At 53.0% G+C, this 24117-nt stretch overlaps 1 protein-coding gene across 1 annotated transcript in view; it reads right to left on the bottom strand.

The window, feature by feature from the left end:
- ANO10 (anoctamin 10) overlaps positions 1-24117 on the bottom strand; it is a 109571-nt gene that overhangs the window by 27221 nt on the left and 58233 nt on the right. The window contains exon 12 of the mRNA XM_045856861.1: positions 1404-1520. Within this exon, the coding sequence (XP_045712817.1) occupies positions 1404-1520 (117 nt within the window). The remainder of the gene's footprint in view (positions 1-1403; positions 1521-24117) is intronic.

Below are 24117 nucleotides of genomic sequence, written 5' to 3'. Positions count from 1 at the left end.
GAGGAGATGATGTGGCTTTGGTGGGCGGGGGATGGGGGTGCCTTTGTGGAGTGCAGCTGAGCCCCTGCCACCTCGGTCTGGAAAGGCCCTCTGTCCCCGGGAGGTTTTTACCCCTGGGACAAGGGACGAGGTAGGGTCCAAGATGCAGAGAGGTGCGCCCTCTTCCTGCGACTGTGAAAGGAGAGGCGGCGTGGGCAGCCGGGGGAGCCGGGACACACGGGCACCCTCCGACAGTTGTGTTTCGGGAAGGAGGACGCGTCGGGGCCCTCACAGTGGCCTGTGCCCACACGCCGTTCCTCGCCAAGTCCAAGGAGCTTCGCTGGGTGGCGGGGCTGGGCTCTGCCCACCCACCCACCCACCTCTCGGGGCCACCTACTTCTCTGCCCCTCACCCACGGGGTCCCAGCCTCTCAGCCTCTCCTTCAGATGAGAGCTGAACAAACGGTTTAAAACACTGAAGAGGTGCCAAGGGAACAGCCTGCGGGCCTGTCCTCCCCTCGGTCTGGGTCTCGGTCTCGCTGTGACCTTGAGTTTCACTGAGGAATTTACGAGCCAATTCCACCTGCGTCATCTCAACTTTCCCCACTCAGCGTGTGGCCCCGACTCCATGTGTGAAATACATCGTGTGTGAAAATAACTCTATTTCAAAGAGTTCATCTGATGTTTACATTTTTTTCTAAAAAAAAAAAAAAGTATATGACAGTTTGTAAAAAAAAAAAAAAAAAGGATGAAGGAGGAGGAGGAAGAACATGCGAAGAATGTGCCCGCGAGTGTGAAAACGGCACTAGGGAAGGTGAGGAAGCTGCTCAGAGCGTGAGGGAGAACTGGTGAGTTCCAGCGTGAGACTTTTACTCTCTTTTCTTTCCTTTTCTCTTTTATTCCATTCCATTCCATTCTATTCTATTCTATTCTATTCTATTCTATTCTATTCTATTATTTTTGGTCTCTGGTAGAACGTGGAAGTCACTGGGAAGAGCTTTCTGCTTCTTGGCACTTTTTGCTGTTTCTGCCCACACTGTCTTGTTCTCTCTCGTTCTGCAAGATATTTGGGATTCTGTTTACTCACTTCTTTCTGCCGCATGTTTCTGCAGAAGGCAGATTTAGAAACTGCGGGGAGCGGACCAAGGGCGATTCTTGGAAATCTCTGCTCTTTTTGCTGAATGCCAGCTCTACTCTTTATTTGCCGTTGCCTGAATATTTTTGTTTTGCTTAGTTTATTGAGTTCACTGAACCTATTTGTCGCTCATATCATTAGGAGGTTGGTTTGGCTGTGCCAGTCTGAACCACTGGGGTCTTGAATCGGGAAGGTCAAGGTGGAAGGACACGCCGAGAGGGAGTCCCCGGAGTGCCGTCTGCCGGCATTTGCTAAAGAAATACATTCATTGTCAGGACGGTTGCCCTTACCTGCTGCTTCAGAGCCTCCAGAGACTCAAACTCCAGTCTGGCCAGCTTCACCTGGATGTGCCGCGGTTTGTCAGGTATGGCGAACGCAAGGATAAACTTCAGGGCCAGGAGCGCGTGCTGAAAAGCAGAAAGGGTACACGTGGATGGGCCACATCCGACCGACCGAGTGTGCGAGGAGACAAAGGAGCAGCCGAGCCGTCTGGGAGCCCGCTCATTAATCTGGGGCCCTTCCTAATGACGGGCCTGCGACGTATCAGAGACCCCCCAGGCCCATGAACTGTCTGTAATCCACCCCACTGTGGCCCATTCAATCACTACTGACTTGCTTACTCTTTTAAAACCAGTTATTCCCTTAAATTGATAGCATAGGCTACCCTCATTGTTTTATAGAAAAAAAACCACAAAGATTATTCTGGAAAGTCTTCCACAAAGTGTTGTTTTCCCATTTGCATCCTGATAACCAAAGCCTCTCAAGCGCCCAGCGCTGCAGAGCTGGTTCACTCTTCGCCCAGCAGCACCCTCCCCCGTGCTACACACGCCTCAGGCCGAGCTGTGAGAAGCACCCGTGTCTTAAACACGAGGTGCCTGGGAGCCTGTGCATCCCCAAGAGTGTCCGGTGTAGCTTCCTTCGTGATATAATAATAAGTACTGATGAACGGACTGACGGTGACGCACAAAGACGACAGGGCGGGCGCACAGAAACGCAGAGAGCATCCCTCACGATACGCAGAGTGTGCCTGTTACGACATGGGGCACTGGCAACTTGGCCATCGCATCTCCCTCTCCAGCTCGACACCGCGAGGAGGCTCCCTGCGACAGCAGGATGGGAGGTTTATGACGACGCGTCTTTCTCTGCAGAACGGAAGTAAGCCAGCGGGGTCGTTTCCATGGGGAGGCCGGTCCTGAGCCGCACGGCCTCGACTCACTGGCGGCTCTCCGCCTCTGGCACTGACCTGGGACCCAGGGCCCACGCCCACGGAAATCTGAACGGGCAAGACACTCAAGTTGCCCCTTCGGGGACCGCACAAATTATTGAATATTAAAAGCTGTGAGATGACTTTAAAGGTAAGAAAGTGAAAGACTTTCAGGAATATCAGGGAAGGAGATGGAATAGACTTTAAGAAATGCTGCACTGAATTAGTAACAACAACAACAAAGACGGCTGAAAAAAGGAAATGAGTGCTTAATGATGATATTTTTAAAAGGAGGATGATGGATAAATAACATGGATGTTTCCTGGGAGACGCATGAAATAATGAGGTCGGCATCCGACCAAAACGAGCAATAATTCAATCCGAAGACTTGAAAATCGGCAGAACCCCAGGGCAGCCCAGGCACTGCCTGGTGTCAACCAGAGCGCTGGAGAGGCCAGGGGTGGGCAGCCCTCACGGAAGTGAGACCGCCACGACCGAGGACACTGGAGGACACTGGTTAGGTGTCTGTCACGGCAGCACGAGGGGACGGCAGGGCGTGGGCCAGAGGACGTCGTACGTTACAACTCTGAACTAACTGAACTGCCTTAACAGGGGCCTGCGCACAACCTACGGAAGGTAAGTGTGTGATTCGGAAAAGTGGTGCTGGGCCATTATTTTACCCCATTAGAACCCTGAGATGTGATTGCCCTTACCCTCTGCAGGGGAAATAGTAGGCAAGAAATAAACAAATTCGTGCATGAAAAGAGATCTTCCATGTTTCTCAGAAACCGCGTGCCTTCCCGTTGCCAGCACCCCACCCACTACGGCATGGTCGCGGCTCCTTCCCTCCCCACTAACAAGTGTGCACCGGCTTCCTCTTCCTCGGAGTCTTGGTGGGCATTAGTGAGAGAAAAGCCCCCGAGGGGTCTCCCTTGCACGTAAGGCGCCTGCACCAAGTGTCCACAACTCACGGTGGTTTTCTGCGGAGGGCGGCACTACGGGCCATCTCTTCACCTTTTGTCTTTCGTGGGCGTGCATTACTGTCACCTGGGGAAGAACCACTTGTGTGAAAAAGAACACAGGAAGTCCTCACTTACCAAGCGAGTCCGACAAGCCCTGTTGGGCTCTGAACCTACCTACCTACCTACCTGGCCACACCTGTCCCTATGCCCAGGACACGGACCAAAACCAGGCGACTTGTGACTCAGAGAGTCTGGTGATCCCTTCTTAGTCATTTGCTCTGCGGACACATAGAGAGCATTTGTAAAGGGCCAGGCCGCTTAGAGGGTGGCCTTCTGCCACCAGTCCTTACCTCCCCAAATCTTCTGTGGCAGTGATCCCTGCCCCCATACCCCGCCCCCCACCTGGCGACACACCCAGAAGCTCCACCAACGTGACAGGTTTGTTTGGTTTGAACACATCATTTTTAAAGAGCAAGAACACCGCTGAGAGGGCCAGGGAGCATCTCCATTCGCTGATGCCTGGTGATCAACTGATGAGCGGGTGCCAGCTGGCTCTTCCTCTCAGCCCTCCCCCACCCTCAGTGGCCCCGAGGGCGGGGGACTGGGATAAGCAGCCCCCACGGCAGCTTGGGCCGCAGGGTCCCCGCTCCAAGGGAGACGGGTAGAGACGTAGAAAAGAGCCGACCTTCCCCCAGCAGCTGGGAGAGGATAATTTAGGCATCCACCCAGTTTCAAAAGATTAATTTTAAAAAATCTTGTTTATCTTTTCCATACAGCACATCTGTTTCAAGGTGAGAAACTGCTTTATGCTAACTGAGCTGAGAAAAAAAATTATCAAAAGCATTTTAGCTCTTTTACTTGCTTTTGTAAATACAAGAAAACCTAATATGAAATAGGAATCTGCACAGATTTAGAAAACAACACACTCAAAATGAATCATTGGGTGGGCTTTTCATAGCCTGTTTATGAAAAGAAAGAAGACAATTTCTGGGCCGTGATTGTGATTCTTCGCCAACAGTCTTCTTTTAAAGAAGAACTCAAATAATTCCATCCCAAGCGAAGTAAAGGAGGAAAGAAACGCCGGTGAGGCGAGGTGGGTGGGGGGGATGGGTGGAATTTCAGAACTGACACAGACGCAGAGGCCGGCGCTCCGTGACGATGCGCTCCGAGTGGGAACACAGGGTGTCCCAGCAGGGGAGGAGGAGCGGTCGGGCCCGGAGGAGGTCAGCACCGGGGCACAGCCGTGTCTGGTGCCTGCGGCCAGGTGCCGCCGCCTCGGCCGGCAGCACGTCCTCGCCTGCGGTCTCGGCAGGGCCGTCACACTCTAGGGAGCCTCCTGCCAGGTGCCCGGAGAGCGAGCGGAACCATGTCCTTTTACAAAAACGAGGAAACGCGCGATGCGACCGGAGGCGGCAGCTGTGTTTACAGCAGTGTGTCCCCGGCCCTCTCCTCCGAAATAGAAAATGCAAATTAGGGGCGAGTTCTTGAAATCCCGAAAAGCTCGTCTGATTTCCACAGTGGCGTGTCCACCGCGGCGCCTCCCTCCACGCAGAGCCAGCCGCGCGGTTCACAGGCTGTCACTCCTTCCCTTCAGGGCTTCTGTTTTCTTTCTAGTTTTTGTTTTTTGTTTTGTTTTCCTGTTAACTTATATGCTATGGCCATGGGAAGAGTTTGCTCAGCACAGAAGTGAGTCGGTAAGTGGTCATGTTCAACACCACCTCCTCGGGTCCCCGCTGTGAGATAAAGACACCTGGCGTTTCTTCGACACTGTTGGGCAGAAGCTCCGTCTCGTCTCCTGGGTGGCCACCTGCCCGCTCTGGGCCAGCTGCAGTGTGCCGAGGCCCCCGCTGGACTCGGCCGGGCTCTGGAACTCGCCCCCTCCGGGGGCTGCTGCTTCTGGCCTGTTTCTTGCCGGGGTCACTGCTTCCTCCTCCTCCCCTCACGCCTCCCACTGTCCTCCTTTCCCCTACTGTGCTGCACGGTCATTATGAAGCTCAGTGTGTAAGGAGAGAAGGAGGGAGAGGCTAAGAACTCCCGCGTGAGGGCAGCCTGGTAGACAGTGCTGCCTGCGGCCGTGCTCAGAACTGCTGCGGTTTCAGTGCGGAGAGACTCTGAGAGCCTTTCCATCCCAAACCGACCTTCAGGGACCCGTGTCGGAGCTGAGAGTGCAGTTCTGGGTTCTCCATCTACACGACCCTCCGGGCTCTCTGAGCGAGTGGTGGGGGTGGGGGAGCACGAACTTGGGGACGAGGTGGCCCTCTGTGCAGACAGACGCCTTTGGGTCACAGTGTGAGCCGGGGAGCCGCCTGAGCCTCGCTGGGCTCGCTGGACGCGCCACAATCACCCCTGCTGCACGGCGAGTAGTCGGGACAAAGAAATGCTCATTTCTAAAACTGCTGTGTTACTATTTTGTCAGACTGATCTTTCTGACCACTGCCAACTCAGTCTGGGCCTCTACACCCTCGTGGCAGCAACGAACCAATCGGGTATTCTTCTGAAGAAAGTATGTAAAGGATGTTAGTGTCCCTCAAAGAAGCCTTCTGAAAATCGGACGGTATCTGCTCATGATGGAAAGAGAAAGTACCTCCTCTTCCTTTTGTTCTTTGTAAGTCTTCATTCCTCCAGTGAACACTGGTCATCTGCACGTACAAATGTCCTGCCGAAGGCCACAATGTCACTCACTGCCTGCAGTTTCAGGAGATGTGCTCCTGAGCAAACGCGTCTACCCAAATACGCTACCAAACCGGGAACCTCCTCCAGGCGAGAATGGCTCACACCTCGGACACCAAACCACCAGTGGCACCGGCTGGTGGCCTGGGGGACGGGCCACGAGAGGTCCCGACCTGCAGAGAAGGAAAGCCTGACCCACGGGGGCCGGGGAAAGGTGCTAGATTCCTGCCGACTCCACCGTGGACCTTTCACTGCCGCTGCGGCTAATTACTGAGCAAACGATTAGTCTGCTTAGTTACCGACACATTCTGCTTCATGTTTCCCTGGAGCAAGATTCAGGATTTTCACTACTGAACACATGCGTCAACTTACTATTTCTGTAACTGACAGATTTATAAAAACGAAATGAAATCTCCTCAGAAAAGACTTAGGAGCTCTTCTGGTTTCAGTCTCAACATGTAAAGAGCTTGGAAGTTGTCACTTCTGTCGATTTGACAGGAAAAGCCCGAGAGACTGAGAGTCGGCTATGTCTCGTGGGCCGGTTTGAGGACTGCGGGCACATCAGCGCCCCGAATCCTGGAGAGCCGGGTGGGCACGTCCAGAGAAGTACGGCGACCAGGACCTGGTTCGCTGGGACGGGCGCTGCTGGAGGTGCGAATGGGCAGCACTTCAGGGCACTTCAGGGTAATTCCGACGGCTTGCTGGTGGCTGTGTGTGACCAGCACAGGTGACAAGCCACTAAGGGCTGCAGAGTCCTGGGGGCCCCCACTCGCGGGCTTTCCCTCCAGGAGACCTGCCAGGCTCTCCTGGGAGGACACAAGGACCCGGCCCCCCCCACCCACCCATGGGTCCTGCAGTGGGAGGGAAGAGCAGGCCTTATGGAATGCTGTTCAGGGCCTTCTCCACAGCAAAGCTTCCTCTCCGGGGAAGACACCTTGGCCCGGCCCCCCCCGCCCACCCGGCGTGGGGAGATGCCTCCCTGTTCCAGCCCCATCCAGCCTGCCCATCTCACGTCTCCTGTAGGGGAAACAAAACCCAAAACAAGCCCCAGGCCACGGACCTTCAGGGAAATAGACTGGGAAGGGGCAGGGGTGGGGGCGGGGGCTCGGGGAAGCTTTACCGCCCAAGGAACACCCTGGACGTCACCGTCCTAAATAAACCACACGCCACTCGATGACTGAGATGCAATCAGGGGATGCCAGCGTGCGCCCCGCCCAGCGCCCCCTCACACGCCAACAGGGCTGCTGCAGCCTGGCAACCGGGGATTCCAGGCACGAGAGCGCCGGGCGCAGGCTGGCCGCGGAGGAGGACACCGGGAGGCCCCACGCGGACAGGAGCGAGACGGGCACCCGGAGGGCGCTGGCCGAAGCCGGGACAATCTGGGCAACAGAATGAAGCAGCAGTGCAGAAAAACCAAAATGTAAAATAAATATTTGTCTTTTTACTGCTGAGTTCGCTATGTGTCCTAGATGTGAGTCCCTTACCAGACAGATATGATTGGCAAGAACTTTCTTCCTTCTGTGTATTTTCCCTTTCTTGACGCTGTCCAAGGAAGTATAAATTTTGCGCTTCATAAATGTTGTAAACTTTTATGATGTCCAGTTTTATCTTTTGCTGTGTGAACTTTTGGTGTCCTGAGACACTACTGCCCAATTCAAGGTCATGAAACTTTACACCTATGTTTCTTTTAAAAGTTTTACAGTTTTAGCTCTTGTATCTAGGTTTCCGATCCACTTTGCATTGATTTTTTCAGATGGTATTGGGCAGGGGACCAGCCTCCTTCTTTCACACGGGGCTGTCCCCTGGTCCTAGCACCTGCTCGTCGAAGGGACCACGGCGTCCCCTGCTGGACTGCCATGGCACCACGTCTTGAAAACCCCAGGGAGGGGCTTATTTCTGGACCTCAGTTCCATGCTGCGGGTCTGTGAGTCCACCCCAAGCCCGCATCCCAGTGCGTCCTGCTCAGGGCAACTGCTTCCCTGTGGCCGTCCACCAGAGCTGCGCACTGGGCGCCAAGGTGCGTCAGGCGCTGTTCCAGCTGCTGCGGAACCCGCACCAAACGGAAGCTTGGAGCTGCCCTTCTCGGGAGGGACAGAAAACTACACTGTGCGTAAGGGACCCTTCCGCTGCGTCAGAGAGTGGCGAGCCCCACCTGTGATGCAAAGACAGGGACGTGACGGCGGCGGGAGGCTGAGGTTTGGACGGGCCGGCCGGGAGAGGCCTCGTGCAGAGGCCGAGGTTCACGGAGCAAAGGCCCGAAGGAGGCAGAGAGCTGGGCGAGCGGCCCCCCGGGGAAGAGCACTTCAGGTCCAGGGAGAAGCCCACGTCCAAGTCCAAAGGCAGTAGCCTGACGGGCCGGTCACGGAACCCAGAGCCAGGCCAGGGTGTCTAAGGGGAACGAACCGGAGGAGAGCAGGTGAAGGTGAAGGCCAATTAAAGAGACGAAGGTGAAGATGAAGGCAGGGAGATGGACCGGGGCCAGGTCCTACGGGCCTCGTCAGTCCCCGGGAGAATGAGGAGGAAGCCGGCTGGCGGCTTCTGGGAGGAGGGGTCACCTGCTCCGGTCAAGGTCGTCAACAGAATCACTGCGGGGCTATTGAGACTAGACACGAGGAGGGGAGGGAAGATGCAGGGAAGACAAGACTGTGCCCGGAGACGGGAGATGGCGGAGACCTGCGCCGGAGCCACGGGAAGGGTGAAGCGGCCGCTGAGACGGCGAGGTCCGCAGAGGGAGCGAGTCTGGGGGCGGCGGCCAGGGCTTGTCTTTGGGGGGTGGGGTGTGTGTGTGTGAAATGGGGGGAGGGAACCAAAGGTACAAACCCCCAGTTACAAAACCAGTACGTCACAGGTGTGTAAGGCATCTGCAGTTAGTGGTACTGTGTTGCATATTTGAAAGTTGCTAAGGGGGTGGATCGTGAAAGGTCTCAGCATACACAAAAAGTTCTGTCGCCATGGTGATGAATGTTAATTAGACGTATTGTGCTGATCATTTTGCAATATATACAGATAGTGCATCATGGTGTTCACACCTAATACTAATGTAACGTTATCTATCAATAAAAATAGAGCTTATCTTTGGAAATATTAATTTTGAGACCTGTAACACCCAACAGAGGAGTCTAACAGGAAGCTGTGTTTGTAGAGCTATGAATAAAAATTGGAGATTCAAAAGCGTCTCGGTGGTGTTTGTGGCTGAGAGGAGATGAGGTCGCCTGAGGGGAGGGTGAGGATCAGAGGAGAACCCCAGGCAAAGGCAAAACCTGAGACAGTCCGACCTGGGGGGGCGGAAGGTGGGATCAGAAACACAACACTCGACACACCACCCGGCCACACCCACAAGGGGGAGGAGCTGAGAGGGAGGCAGGGAGGGGGTGAGATGGGAGGAGGGAGGGAGGGAGGGAGGGAGCAGCACTGGAGAAGAGCAGTCTGAGCGGCAGGAGGAAGAGCAGGTGACGCAGGGGCCTGGAAGTCAAGTGCAAAAAGTGTTTCCGGATCAGGGTCGTCAAGGAAGAGGAGGCCTGAGAAATGGCCGTGGCATTGGACCTTGAGAAGTGGCGTTCTGGTGGAGCGATGGTTCGGGAGTCACTGCAGACCTGAGCACGAAGGGAGTTCTGTTTAAAGGAAGCCGGAGCACGGACGGGAGGGGGCTGTGAGGCCCCGATGGAGAGAGAATGGCGTGTTCGTGTGCGGATGGGAATGGCCCCGGAGACCATGGTGCAGGTGAGGGAGGGGGGTGTGTGCTTGAGACAGGTGAGAGAACGGGATTCCCGCTCCTGAGTGGGGACGTGCCCTCAGTGGGGCACGGACCCGGTGCCCTGAGGTAACAGGAGAGAGGGGGGCGAAGACATGGCACAGACACAAGCCGGACAGCCGATGGCGTTCTCACCGGAGGCCTCCAGCTCCCCAGTGAAGTGGGGAGGCAGGCCGCCAGCTGAGAGTGGTGAGAGGGGGGAGGGTCTCGAGGACACAGAGGGGAAGACACGAAGGCGTCACTGGGAGAGCGGAAGGAGAAAGGGCCGGGAAAACAGCCTGACCGCTATGCAGCCTATATGGCAGCCTATAGGGCCGTTTGAGGTCAGTGATGAGGGATGCAAATGGGGGTCAGTCACGTGGCTATCTGACAGGGACAAGGTCAGGGTGTGACTGTGGAGGTGGGGGTGGAGCTCGGGGGCAGACAGACGGATCAGGGGTGGACAGAGGTCAAGGGTGCTGTGGCAGGGAGGGCATGCAAGAGAGAGTCTGTAAGTCCTGTAGCCAGGCCCGTAAGCCCTCGGGGTGTGGGGGTGAGTAACCTGGGGCTGAGGTGGGCCACAGACTGGAAATCGGGGGGTCAGCGGAGCAGAGGGCCACCTCCCTGGGCATGTGGATCCCTCTTAGGATCACCGAATTGAGCTGATTGACTGGCTGCATGTTCCTCTCCCCCTTTACCCACTGAGGCCCGCCCCCTGGCCCCAAAGTGCAAAGTGCACGGCTTGATCTCAGCCTCTGAGTCTCCGAGGAGGCGGGGCTTTTACACCTTCCAAACGTGCCAGCAACACAACCAATCGAACCTCGGTTCCAAACCTTTCTGTCTTTTTTGGCCCCAGACTCTGACCTCGGCCTCAGGGCACAAAGACGAAGGAAGCACACAAAAACTGGAATGACAGCACCCTGGGGTGCAGGAGGCAATGCTCCAGGCAAGGCCTAAGAGCGATGGGAACAGAGTCAGCGCTAACTTCTGGGGCATGGAGGTTAGGAAAAGCGAAGAAAACAACGTTTGGAACACACTTAAGTACCTGCAACGTGATGAAATAATTAATTTCTTTAAATAGAAGCTGATGTGCTACTTTTGCCCACTCCTCGGGTACCTCGGGCTGGCTCCCACGGCAAGGAGCGGCAGCCACCAGCACCTGCAGAGGCGCCCGGGGAAGAGGAAAAGGGCACCACAAAAATAGCATCTCCGGGCCGAGCAGCTGATAATTAACAGTCATCGCAACTGTGCCTTGGAATGTCATCTTTTACACCAAACGTGTGTATTTTAAATAAGCCCCCAAAGTTGTCTATTGTACTGGTGGCACTAATTTTCACCTTCTAGAGGCTTAACATCTGCTAAAGCTGGGCATTTCCGGCTTGTGCTGGAAGCGGAGCCTTTGTACCCCCCACCCCCACCCATGGGGAGCACCGCCGGGCTGATGCCTGCATAGTAGCCAGGGCGTCAGAGGCCGGTAGGTGGAGGCGCAATGGGTGTCCGTCTCTGGGAGACTCACCCATTCGGGGGAGTCAGTGTGGTCCCGTCACAAGATGGAAATCTACGGGAGGCACTGAACCAGTGTCTCTACAGCCACGCAGATACCACAAACACAAAGCCGAGTGGCAGAGAACTAGACAGACAGGAAGAGCCCAGATGCAGGCACGTAAAACAAGAACGCACATGAAACAGCAGAGCTGCAATAAATGGGTGGAAGGGAAGCACGCACGCCAAACACACACCGGCGTGGATGCCCCTGGAGGAGGAGGGCCACCGTAGTGGGACCAAATAAAGGGACAGCCAAGCAAAGGTGCCTCTGTCATGAGCTGCGGAGTGTGGGCTGGACTTGATTCTGTGCACTTGAGGTGGCGGAGGGCCGTGAGGGGAAGAAGGGAAGGGCAGCAGCGTTCTTATGAACAGTTAGTAGGTGTGTATCTTTCACACCGGAAGCCTTCCAGGACTTGTTACTTGTAAGTGTCGCTCCAGAGGCAGCGACAGTGTAGCATGACCAGGCACCTCCAGTGCACCACCGTTCTGCCGCAAACCTGCTGGGGTCTGGTACCATTGTCATCTCAGCTTGTGGGTAGAATTTAATAGGATCTAGGCTAACGGTTGCCAAGAGCTAAATCAGATAACGCTGCATCTAATGAAGTACAAGTTTGATCATGCCTTGAAATAAATTCAGAGAGAAAAACTGATAAAAAAAGAGACTCCTATGGAATTGAACTTGGCACCAAAGACCTCTCTGCAGACCGCTACCCACACATATCGGAGCTCACTCACCCCGGCAGGACCAGCTTATGACAAACATGGGCTCACGTTTCCCGTTAGAAGAAACGCACGTTTCCTACAGGCTCCTCGTTCCCAACATGCTTTTTGTTTCCCATCTCTAAACTACAAATAACGTTCTAAATGAACGTCAGCTGCCCCGAGGAGACGGGCACCGGGCGGAAATCGAATGAGCTGCCGTGTCCCGAGAGGCTGCCCGGGCGACGCTCGGAGCCGCGGGGAAAACTCCTCAGTGGTATCGCCGGGGGCCTAAGGGGCTCGTGATTTGATCCACCGAGACGCCAGGCTCGCCCGTTCCCGGTCCTCCGGGGAGGTTTTGTGTGGTCCTGGAATGGTCCCTGCAGTTTCTCCGCCTTCCTTTCACCGAGTCACACCACTGAGTTCCCGGCAACAAAGGCAGTGCGTGAAGGGGCATGGGAAGAAGGGTCAGGAAGGAAGCCTCATTGCGTCCCCAACTACCACCTATACAACGGGCGGTGACGTCACACCCATTGTGCTAGGTATGACCTCTGTGGCTTATAAAGAACAGAAATGTTGAAGCCCCGGAGACTGTTACAAGTGTTACCCTTGTCGCAGGGCCCCTTACGAGGAGACCGCTGGGCACTATGATCTGTGCAGCGCCTGGCAGGCAAGTCCCCTGAGAGTCTAAGCCAGATGCGCTTTAGAAAACCCTGTTCTAGGAGGAGGCCGGGCAAAGATGCTGTGACACCCGTGTCCCCCCTCCTGAGAAGGACGCTCTCACAGGGGACACTGCAGCCCTCGAATGGAAGCTGCAACAGTTCGATCTGCTCCACAAAATTCCTCCACGCCCTCGTTTTACCTCCTGTAACAATAAACTCTTCTGAAACTCGTTCTATGTGAATTCCTTTATGAATTACAAATTCCTGACACCAAATGGAGACACGGAAGACAGGAAACGTAGACCATTAAATCTGCCACTACGTGTAAGCCCGTGTCTTGCACGCCACGAGCCTCGGGCCCACGTGTCCTCTGACACGGGGAAGACAGGCCTCTGAGGCCCCCGAATTGCACGGAACCAGACAGAACCTACACGAGGCATGTCCAGAAGGTGTCCCCCCATGTAATATGAAATGTAGAGACACTTATTGAAGAAGATGCAAGACACACTGTACACAGGACAATGACGCCTCAGTCCCCTTCAGTGCAGGCACCTCGGGGACCTCACGCAGGTCTCCCAGCATCTCTCCCACTGTTCAAAACACTGCAGAATCCTTCGTTGGAATCACCCTCAGCTGCCCCGTCCTATTTTCCTGAATCTCACTGATGGTCTGAAATCTCTTCCCTTTCAAAGGTGATTTTGGTTTTGGGAAAAGCCAGAAGTCACAGGGCACCAAATCTGGTTCGTTGGTAGCGGTCTGAATCAAGTCACTAGCAACCACAGCACGATGTTCCTTCTGCTCTGGTTGCAGAAGCTGAGGAACAAATTTTGCCATGAAACGCTGCATGGCAAGATCCTGTGTCAAAGTCTCAGACAGTGGTGTTTGCAATCCCCGGGTCAGCTTCCGGTTCTAGCGCTGTCAGTGCCTGATCTTTGTTGACTGCAGCCCGTAGATGTGCGACGTTCTCAGGTGTTCTGCTTGTTGCAGGCCTTCCAGAGCGTGGGTCACTTTCAACGAGTTCTCCACCACCTTGGAAGCATTTGTGCCACACTTTTATTTGTGCTGCACTCATTGCATAGTCCCCAAAAGCCTTCTGAATCATCAGAATGGTTTCTGAGGAGGCATGTTCAAGCTTAATGCAAAATTCGAGGCAGATTCGTTTCTCTACTGGCTTGGTCATTTTGAATGTGACGGCCACACAGCACACAGGCTCACTCAACAGCGTCTACTGCCCCCACTGACTGGTAAAGTCGTCATTGTTCATGCCTGCGCATTCCAGCCCACTCTCCTTGGCTGCCAGGTTACATCGATGCTGCACAAACAGTTCTTGTTACATTACAATGGGTGGGCTTTTCCCAGACAGACCTCGTATACACAAGAGGACAGTGGCAGCCCTGTTGAATGCACGGTGGGTAAACTCAAGCCCAAAGTCCATTAGAGGCTCCAAGAGCAACACCCAGCTGACCTGTCACACCCCAGAGTGTGGCACTTCTCCTTTGCCTTCCCTGACCCGCCTGTGGTCCAGCCAGCTCCCCGATCAGCTGCCACCATCACCTGTTCTACCCTGGGGGCGAGAACGCCCCAGTGGAGGGGGCAGACATGCGCATCCCCCCGCTTGGTGGGTAGCAGACCCGGTGGCACTCTCGGGGAGGGGGCACGGATCCCACGGGCAGAGTCCTCTGTGGAGAGGCCAAGCGTGAGGGGAGGCCTGCTGGCGATGGGGCCAGGCCCGGAGGCCCATGGCACTATCTGCCTGTGGGCCAGGGGGAAGGAGGACCCACAGGGAAGAAGCTCAGAGCAGGGAGGGGGTGGGTGTGGGCAAGGAGGTGACATCGCTGGGCAGTGTGGTGGGACTGCCAGATTCTGAATGGGACCCAAGTGACGAAAGCACTTCCGCACCAGAGGCTGGTCCAGGGCCATTCGGATACATTCTCGGGACCACCGTGGCCAATCAGTCAACGTGACATCTATCAAGTGTAGGTGCTGCTTCACTTAAAAGGGGAGTCAACAATTACAATTGCATTTTAATAATTCAGGTGCAGTTTATAGCAGCTTGACTCATAATCGCTACAAACTGGAAGCGACCAACGTGTCCCTCAGCAGACGACGGAGTGGGGACAGCACGGGGCATCTCCACAGTGAGACACGACTCAGTGGCGAGAGGAGACGAGCCATCGAGTCAGGAAGAGGCGACGGGGCCCTACCCGCACGCAGCCAGGGGAAAGGACCCGTCTGGAAAGGCTACGTGCTAGCTATCAGTCCACGAGTGTGGCCACCTGGCACTCTGGCCAAAGCCAAGCTGCAGAGACAGTGAAAAGACCGGGGGTGGCCAGGGGCTTGGGGGGAGAGAAGCGCGGGATGACCCCAGGGGAAGCCCTGCAGATTTTTGAGGACAGTGAAACTGTTCTGTATGACACAGTAAGGGTGGTTACCTGGCCCTATGCACTTGTCAAAACCCACGGAAAGTACAACACAAGAGCGAATAGCATTGTAAACCGTGGACCTTAGTTAACGGTGGATCCGTGTTGGTTTATCGACCGCAACAAATGTAGCATACTAATGCAAGATATTCATAACAGGGGAAACGGGGGGGGGGGAGTATGTGGTACTTCTGTATTTTAATATAATTTTTCTGCAAAACTAAAACTGCTCTAAAAAAATAAAGTCTATTAATTTTAAATCATACGTTGTAAATCAAGGCTGCAGAGTTTTTAATATTGTGCCCTTAAACAGAAATGTTCTGATTGCGGAATATTTTCCAGGAAAGTATTTTTAGAAGGATGCTATAATGATTTCCTCCCTTACATAACACTGCTGTGATGGCCCAGAAAATATTCAGAAAACACTTTCCCCCAGTTGGAAACCTATTTAAAGTAACACCAAACATTCAGTCCCAGGTTTAACTAACAGTGAGACTGCATCCAATTATGAAAAAAAATTTTAAGAAACCGAGTATAAATAAAACACTTATTTTTTTCACTACTTATCATAAGATGTCTTATATTTGGGGGGTACAAAGTTTCAAAATTTCAAATTCTATGCTTAGGAAATAGGATATTCCTTGGAAGTCCAGATTTTCCCCTCCTGCTCTGAAGCCTCATGACACCCCTCCATGGAAGAGGGCGGATGTTCAGGTGTACACTGGGGGGGCGTTAAAATTCTATAGTGTACCCAGTTATACCAATAAAATGTCTGTGTTTTATATATTCCCATGGATACCCCCACATTCTGATAAAATCCCCCCAAAGGCCCACGATTAATTAAAATTGCTCTAGTTATTAGCAATACACCCACAACAAATGGTTGGAGAGAAACATACAACCTCGAATGACCTCACTTTAAATTCACTTCCTCAAGAGAGCTCTTGGGGTCTAACTTTTGCTATTTTTCCTGGTCCGATTCAATCTCCCATCCCCCCATTGGATTTTACACTTTCGCCTCTCTCTTCAAACACGCAGCAGCTCTCTCGACTTCCTCGCTGTCAGTGCGGACCCTACCTGCGATTCCGCGGAGAGAACAGACGCTTTCAGACGAGAACAGCTGTGAGCTCCCGTCGTCACTCTGCTTACTGCCTGCTGGGACGCGTGCCCTCTGCCTTTCCCTCGGTGCTGAGGTCCAGCCTGCCCACGTGGGTGTGATCCCACTCATCCCTCTCACAGAGTCAAGGGCACCATTCCACCTGGCCTCACCCTGGGAAGCCGCTGCAGCGCACTGGGCGGCATCGTCAAGGTGCGGCTTTGAATCTGCTCCAATTCCATTTATTTTTAAAAATCCCTCACATATACATCACTCATAACATGTTCTTGCCAAAAGATGTTTAAAGAATCTAATCAAGCCTTTAGACATACTTCCAATATAATACAGGGACAGAGGAACCAGTTTTTAAACAGAGAAAGGAAGAGAGAGAAGGAGGGAAGGAAAAGAAAAAACAATACGTCATAAAGAAACAATGAGACACCCACTGTGGAACAGTCTACAGGAAAACTGGCCGCGATGCTTCAAAAGTCAATGCCATGGCCACTTCGTCAAAGAAAACATGTGATCACAAATGCATGAGAAGATGCCCCACATCGTTAGTCATTAGAGAAGCGCAAGTGCAGACACTATAACACATCTGTTACAGTGGCTAAAGTAAACCAAATAACCCTGACAACACCGAGTGCTGACTAGGATGTAGAGCAACCGAACTCCCACACATTGCTCAACCCCACTCCTAGGTGTTCACACCCAAGGGAAATAAAAACCCACAGTCTCACGAAACCCTGTGGGCAGACTGTTCATAGCAGCTCCATTCAAAATCACCAGGACTGCAAAAAACTAAACTGCCCTTCTTCTCCAGAATGGGTGAGCTACGGTATAGCCACACAATGATATACTTGCTCAGTAACATGGCAGAACTACTGTACTGATAAGTGCAGTAACACGGACGAGTCTCCATAATGAATGCACTATGCTAAGTGAACGCGCACAGACTTAAAAGGCCATCTATTGTATGATTGAATATATACGATATTCTGGAAAAGCGGAAACTGCAGGAGGGAGAAAGGGCCACTGGGGCACCACGTCGGGGTCTGACCGCAGAGAAAGTCGGAGCTTTCCTCTTCCGACCGCATCCTTTTCCACGTTAGAACCTGGTGTCGGTGTGGCAGCCGGTAAGAAAATGCGGACGGGCTCAGAGGAATCCATCAGACCTGATTATCCACAACCAACTGTCCCTCCAGATCCATAACCCCGCAGAGGACCCACAGCAGAAGGGGCGACATTTCTCCAGGAGACAAGGATTCTTTCTGCTGGCAGCCGAAAGCTTCTTGGTGGCTGAACTAAAACAATCTCTCCTTGATTATAATTTTTACTGATAAACATTTTAAATTGGCTAAGCCAAAGCTTTCATTAAGAGGCATATTCACTAACTTTCGGTCCCCGTATAATACATCTGTATGTTAAAGCAGCTCTTTGCTGCTTAATTCAGAGACACGGCACGAAACGGAGGTGGTTAGAGAGAATGAATGCATGCAGAAACCGAGTATCAGCCAAAATAAAAGAAACCACCACTTCAAAATACAGCCTTTTAGAGTGACTTAGAAGAAGTACGTAATTTGGTTTTTAAGATTAAAGAAACGTGCACTGGTGGTCATGAAGGGATCGAGTGGCCGCTCAAGGAAACGCTGTCGTGAGGCCGTGAAACCGCCGACCCCGGGCATCCTGGCAACAGACAACCCGGACATCCAGACGTCCGTGCGACCGACCCAGCCCGGAGGGCGCGCCCTTCTCCGGCTCCTCTCCCTCGTTCCTGGCTAGACTTGATTAGTTAGACGCACAATCATCATTAAAGTAGAGAAAGCATAGAAAAACAAAAATAAAAGAAGTTATCCAAATCTTAGCAGCCAGAGAAAACTACTGCTGTTTCCATTTGGATGATACCCGGGCCTTTTCCTACAGAAAGGCTCACGTGCAAATAAACACATTTGTGTTTGTCACTTAGATATCAAGGTCATCTTTCCAACGATCAAAGATTTGCATACAACTTTGTTTTGATGGCGGCAAATGACACCACTAGAAGGAGAGACCGACACTGAACTGTCTAATGCTGGACACACAGCCCCTTCTCGGTCGTGATGTGAGGACATCAACTTTTCAAAAATGCTTATTTAACCTTCGCCCCGATGGAGTGTTCTTGCTTGACATAATTTTTCTCATTTCAAACAGTAAGGAATACTTGCACCATGTGTACGTCGCAGATAATTCAAACGTAAATTGACCATGACCTGACATTTGGCAAAATCTCGAGAGATCAAGCAGTTGAAAAAGTCCACTAGGTGATGAGACTCCTAAACTCTGCCTTGGTTTCGAGGTCAGAGCACCAGTGGCAGGGCCTAGTGCCTGAGTGACAGCTTCACGCCTCTGCCGGGCTAGGGCGCCGGGGACACCACAGGGACCTACCCGCACGCCTGGTCATGCATGTTTTCTGAAACGGCCCCTGAGCACACTGACCCCGATATAAGCCACAGTTCCCCGTTCAAGGGATTACATAATAAAGGCAACTCTGAGTTTAATTCAAAAAAATGTATTTGTAAAGAAGAATGTCTATGCCCTCCTCTGTCTGACAGACAGCACACAGATGGATTGCCTTTCCCTGTTCCCTTCGGCTGAAAGGAGGGCCTGAGGGCCCGCGGGCAGGCCCCGCAGTGCATGACGGTTCTCGCCTGGTGCGGGTGCCCAAGGACAGACGGTCTCTGCTAGTCCCGAGACTCTGTAAAAGTTTCTCAGCCTAATTTCCTATACACAGCTTTAATTTTGTTTTTACTTTCTTCTTCAAGTAGGTAGAGGTAGAGATGAAAAGCGAATATTAGACATGGGTGTAATAATTCAGAGTGTGGCCAATTGAAAATCAAATGATGTGATAAAAAGGATCAAACCCACAGCATTCGATGATGAAAACAGAACTAGAGAAGTAATGACCTTTAGTGACATGTGACTGGCACCTGCCCTGAAGAGAGCTTTTAAAAAAAGGAAAAAGAGAATGCTTTTTAAAGCTGCAGGCATTTCTAAATAAGTATTAGGCTGAATAGGAGAGAAGTGAATAACCAAATGGTTAAAATCCAAATGTAACACTGGGCTCTGAGAGGCTTCTGGAATAAACAGACGAACTTGTCTCTGCTCTCCTCCCTCCCACACCTCACAGTAGGGACAGTCTGCTCCCTGCAGGTGGGACCCGGAGGAGGGTCTGAGCCCCCGGCCCCTCTCCCCCAGCTGCAGCCCTCACAGCCAGCCCCTCCCGAGCACCCCCCCCCAACAATAACACCACCATTACACGGCGAGGGGACAGAGACCAGGCAGGGAACAGGCGGAAACTTCAGAGGAATGACAGCGCGTCCAGGTGACCACGTGCAGGATGCTGGTTTCAAAAGCAGGCGGGGCATGCGGAAAACAAGAGCCCTCGGGCACAAAACACAGGAGAGCAGAAATAAACCCAGTGTTAGAGTTAGAAAACGCAGTGGAGGAAATCTCAAAACAGAAACAAATCGAAGCAAACAAAAAAAGGAGACAGAAAACGGGAGGGGGGGGGGAATACACAGCGACTGGTAAATCCAGATAATGCAATAGAGGTCCAGAAACAGAGAAGATGAAAGGTGGGGGAAGACCATTTCCAAAGACATCGCTCCAGCAACGGCAGAGAGCTGAGGAACAGAAGTTTGCCTAGCGTCAAGCTCAACGGGCGGGAAAGAAGGAGCACCCAACCCGCAAAGCCACGTCATCAGGGAACTTCAAACCACGGGGGCAGAAAGAAGACCGAACGTGCCTGAGGGAGGCTGGGCGGGTCGCGTGTGAAACAGAGGACGGGACGGGCACCGGCCTCCTGACAGCGACACTGGATGCAGCGGGATGCTGCCTCCCCAGTCTGGAGGGGAAACGGGGTGAAGGTGTTTTCAGACACACAGGACCCTCGACCTTCTCTGGCGCGCCCGGGCAGCACCAGGAAGGGGGTGACGAAGGGGCGTGTGGGCGCGAAGCGAAGTCAGTTCTCAAGAAGCTGGAGGTGAGGGTGTTTGCAGGGTGACCCGCCCGGGTCCCGCCGGGAGGACACAGTTCCGGGCACAGCCTCTCCGGGGAAGACGGGGACAAGAGGGCAACCCCCCCCACCCCCCGGTCAGGCATCGGAGGTGCCCGGGCACACTGGCCCGAGGACGGAATCAGTCACAGGCACAGAGAAACCCAAGCAAACAGAAACCAAGGCCGTTGTCAACCCGGTTATGTTTAAGGAAACAAGCTCATCTGCAAGTGATGTCCGCATAACCATCAAATATTAATTTAACCAAAAATTATGATGTAAAACTACGGGTGTAAAAACATTCATGCTAGTTAGCAGGGAGTCAGTGAAACAGAAAAACGTGTTTTTTGGAAATGTGGGCGTGAGAAGAAAGGGCTAAAGGGACACCCAACCTTCTGGCGTCTCTGGGCCACCCTGGAAGAGGAGTTGTCGTGGGCCACACGTCAAATACACTGTGACACGTAATCACAAAAAAGGCTCATATAAGTACATTTACGATTTTGTGTTGGGCCGCATTCACAGCGAACCTGGGCTGCACGCGGCCTGCGGGCCACGGGTTGGACACCCCTGGAAAATACTGAGTCACTGACACTGAGAAAGGAGAGCAAAACAGGTCACTGTTTTGACCTGTTACCTTGTTATCACTGTATTCTTAAATATTTGACCTTTAGAATTAAAAACACGTATCACTTTAAAAAAATAGGATCTGACCATCAAAGCAAACCGAATACGCTTGGTCAAGCATTAGCATGAAAACGTGTAAGATCTAGTTTTGAATACGGCCAGCGCTGAGGTGCTGAGCTGGTGCCTTTAGAGAACTGTGGGACATCGGAGTTGGAAGCCCCCGAACAGTCACCCAATTCATGCCACCTGCTCCCCGGTGTGAGGCCAGCCCCCTCCTGGACCACGCACACACAGATGACACGCCGGGTGGGCGCACGAACCCTCCACGGCCCTGGAAGCCTCTTCTCCGAGCCCCTGCCCTGGCTGCCCCCGATCTCCAGAGGGCCCCCTTTGCTCCCCAGCCTGTGTGCCCAAGGCAGACGCCGACGACCGCTCCTGAGTTCACAGCTCCCCGCTCCGGGGCAGCCAGACCAGGTGAGCCTCTCTTGGTGGCAATTCCAAACCCTCCCAGGAAGAGCTGCACGGTGGAGCCTGGGCCGGGTGCTCCCTGCTCCCCACTGGGTGGGGGGGCGAGCTCCCACCAGGAGCCGCGGTGGCACTCGCTGCGGTCGGCGGGAGGCCAGTTTCCAGGAGCAACGGGTAATGGGCAGGCAATTCAATAAATAGGACATGGATGTTGAAGAAAGAGACTGCTATTGAATTTGTCTCTTAAAAGATTCAATTTTTGCTCATGTTTAAGGATGATTTGATTACACCCTCTCTTAGGAACAAAGGAGTTTAAGCTACAAGCTTTCTGTGCGCTGGGCCCTGAGGAGGGGTCAGCGCCACATGCCACACAGCAACGATCCAACAAGATCGTTCCTTGAGAAAAACTCCCTTTTCCTCTCTCTCTGTGTGGGTTCATTTATTCTGAAAAGAAGGATCTCCCAAGCGACTCCACCCCGGTGAAAAAGAGCTGCCTCTAGCCCCTAGGCCCTGCTCCCAACGAGTTCAGTAATCGGATGCTTTTATAGCGTTGGGGGTCTTGCTCTTTCAGGGGACAGGTCGCATGTTTTCATTTGCATGGCAAACGGCATTTCATCAGAGAAGCCTCCCTCTTGCAGCTGGACTCGAGAGCAGCCGATCCTGCAGCTGCAGCCCGGCCTGGCTCCTCACTGCGCAACAGACCAAATGACTGAATTCAATCGCTCAGCGGATTCCTAAGCCAATGGTGTCCATGACTGATTACGGAGGTGGGGGCTGCCTTCTCCCCCCGTGGGCACGACCAATCGACTAAGTATGTGGACTTTCTATGTTTGCAGCTGACCGCACAGTGAGAAGGGGCCTGGTGTGAACCGCAGGAATGGATTACACACCTTTCCCGGGACCACCAGAGACACGAGGGGGCGACAGAGGACGCAGCAGAGTCTCACCACGACACTGTGCAGAATGCACGGTTGGACAGAATGAACTCTTCAAAACTGTTCATTCCAGGCGCTCAGAACACGTGGGGACTTGCATGGCTGGTACTGTGAGTGCACGCTAGAGAAAATGCTCTTCGTGGCCCTAGAGAAGCTCTTCGCTACAGACAGACCTCTGTTTTCTGGTGACCAACAGAAGGAGTAGCAGTCTTTTCCTCTTTCTCCAAGGAGGAGAGGAAAAACAAAAGTGCAATGGCACCCACAATATCAAGGAGCTGGTGTTTTGTTCACTCTGTTAACACTGCTGATGACCCCAGGGTGTGAAAGCGTCACCTGGCCTGGCTCACCTGGGTGTACAGGTTACCTCTCTGAAACTGAGATCACATGCTAAAGTTTAAAACCTCTTTGAGTTATCTCATGATCACTACTGATCTCCATCAAAAAAGACTGTCTTAGAGGAACTCGACAACTACCTGAACATTTGCAAATGAAAGTCCCCTTTCGCTAAAGAGGTCTCCTTTTATATGAATCATCTGATAAAAATAATCCTACAAAAACACCCTTTTTACCAATACAGTGCCTTGAGGACTTAGACATCTGTAACTATTATCTCTTCCGGCCGTCAGAGTGGCTGTGCCAGGCAGTCAGTCACCAGCACGACACGCGGAGGAGGGGAAAGGACTCGACCCTCAGAGAAGGCTTGCGGGACCAGAGTCGCCCAGTGGGTGGGGAGTGGGGGCTGCAGCCGGGCTTTCGACAACCATTCCTGTCCCCCTTTTCCTGCTAAATCCAGGGTCCTCATCCTTCCCCCGAGTCCGGCTGTGCCGCGACGGGAGCCTCGGAGGGGGTGTGTATAGCGCCCCCGCCATTTGGTCCTTCCTGTGCAATAAGCTTTCAGCCTATTACTGAAACGCTACAACTTTTCATGTCAACACAAGCAAAAGAAAAAGCAAGACAATGAAAGAGCCCACATCTTGGCAGTTTGAAAGAGAGCGGAGAACAAGCACTTTAGAGATCTTCCTTCAAAGCAGTAAGGCATTTCAAAGTCACAACTGGGAAGATTAAACGCTTGGTACCACCCCCCACGCCTTATTAACCCTGGGCCATGAGCACCGTCAGTGAACAGATCCTCATGTGCTCAGACTGCTCTAGGTCATGGGAAAGGGTGGAAAGCTGGACCAATTAATGCTAAAATGAAGGCCAGTTTCACTCAAAATGTAGATGCAGAAATTCCAGATACAGCGCTGGCAAACAGAACCCAGCAGTGGATTAGCAGAGTAACATTACGTGACCCAGCACCGTTTATTTTGGGGATGCAGAGATCACTCACCGTTAGGGAAGCCATCAACATAGTTTATTACATTTACATTTTTTAAAGCTAAAAAATAAAAACCATATCAATGACCATAAAGGCTGAAAAACATTTGGTAATTTCAATTGCCATTCCTAATTGAAACAAGAAAGCAAATGAAGAGCTACCTGAAATAGAAGTAGGAAAAGACAAACAAGGTCAAGGCCATGTACTACAAACTGGCAAGAAAAACCTCACGTCGCCACGGTGAGGCAGAGGCCACCGCCATTCACGTCGAGTCTCACACAGGGAAGCTCACTATTCAACACTGTTTAGAGACCCGAGCTTCTCATGTGGAATGACTCCCCTAGTTTGTCCCTATCGGTTGTGAATCAGGTCATTAACAATCGGGCGATTACTCTAATAGGACTTGAGTAGCACAGACTTCTCTGCTTGTTCGTGTTTTAAAGCGCACAGTGTGCAGCTTGCCCTGCACGGGGAAGAGTGCCGGAGCCGCAGGGAGGGGTGCTGAGGCCGGATCCGGCTGCCGGCCGGCCGGCCGTGGGGGCAGGTGCAGCGGGGCCGCGGTGGGAGCTGCGCTTCCCTTCGCCTTCCTGGGAGCCATCGGGTTCCTGCATCCTCACAGGGCTCCGGGCTGGAGGATGTGG

This window comes from Phyllostomus hastatus, unplaced genomic scaffold (assembly GCF_019186645.2).
Source record: "Phyllostomus hastatus isolate PE091 unplaced genomic scaffold, TTU_PhHast_1.1 phas_scaffold_129, whole genome shotgun sequence".
NCBI lineage: Eukaryota > Metazoa > Chordata > Mammalia > Chiroptera > Phyllostomidae > Phyllostomus > Phyllostomus hastatus.
Note: the sequence above shows the minus strand (reverse complement) of the source record. Positions and strands in the feature narration are given on the sequence as shown.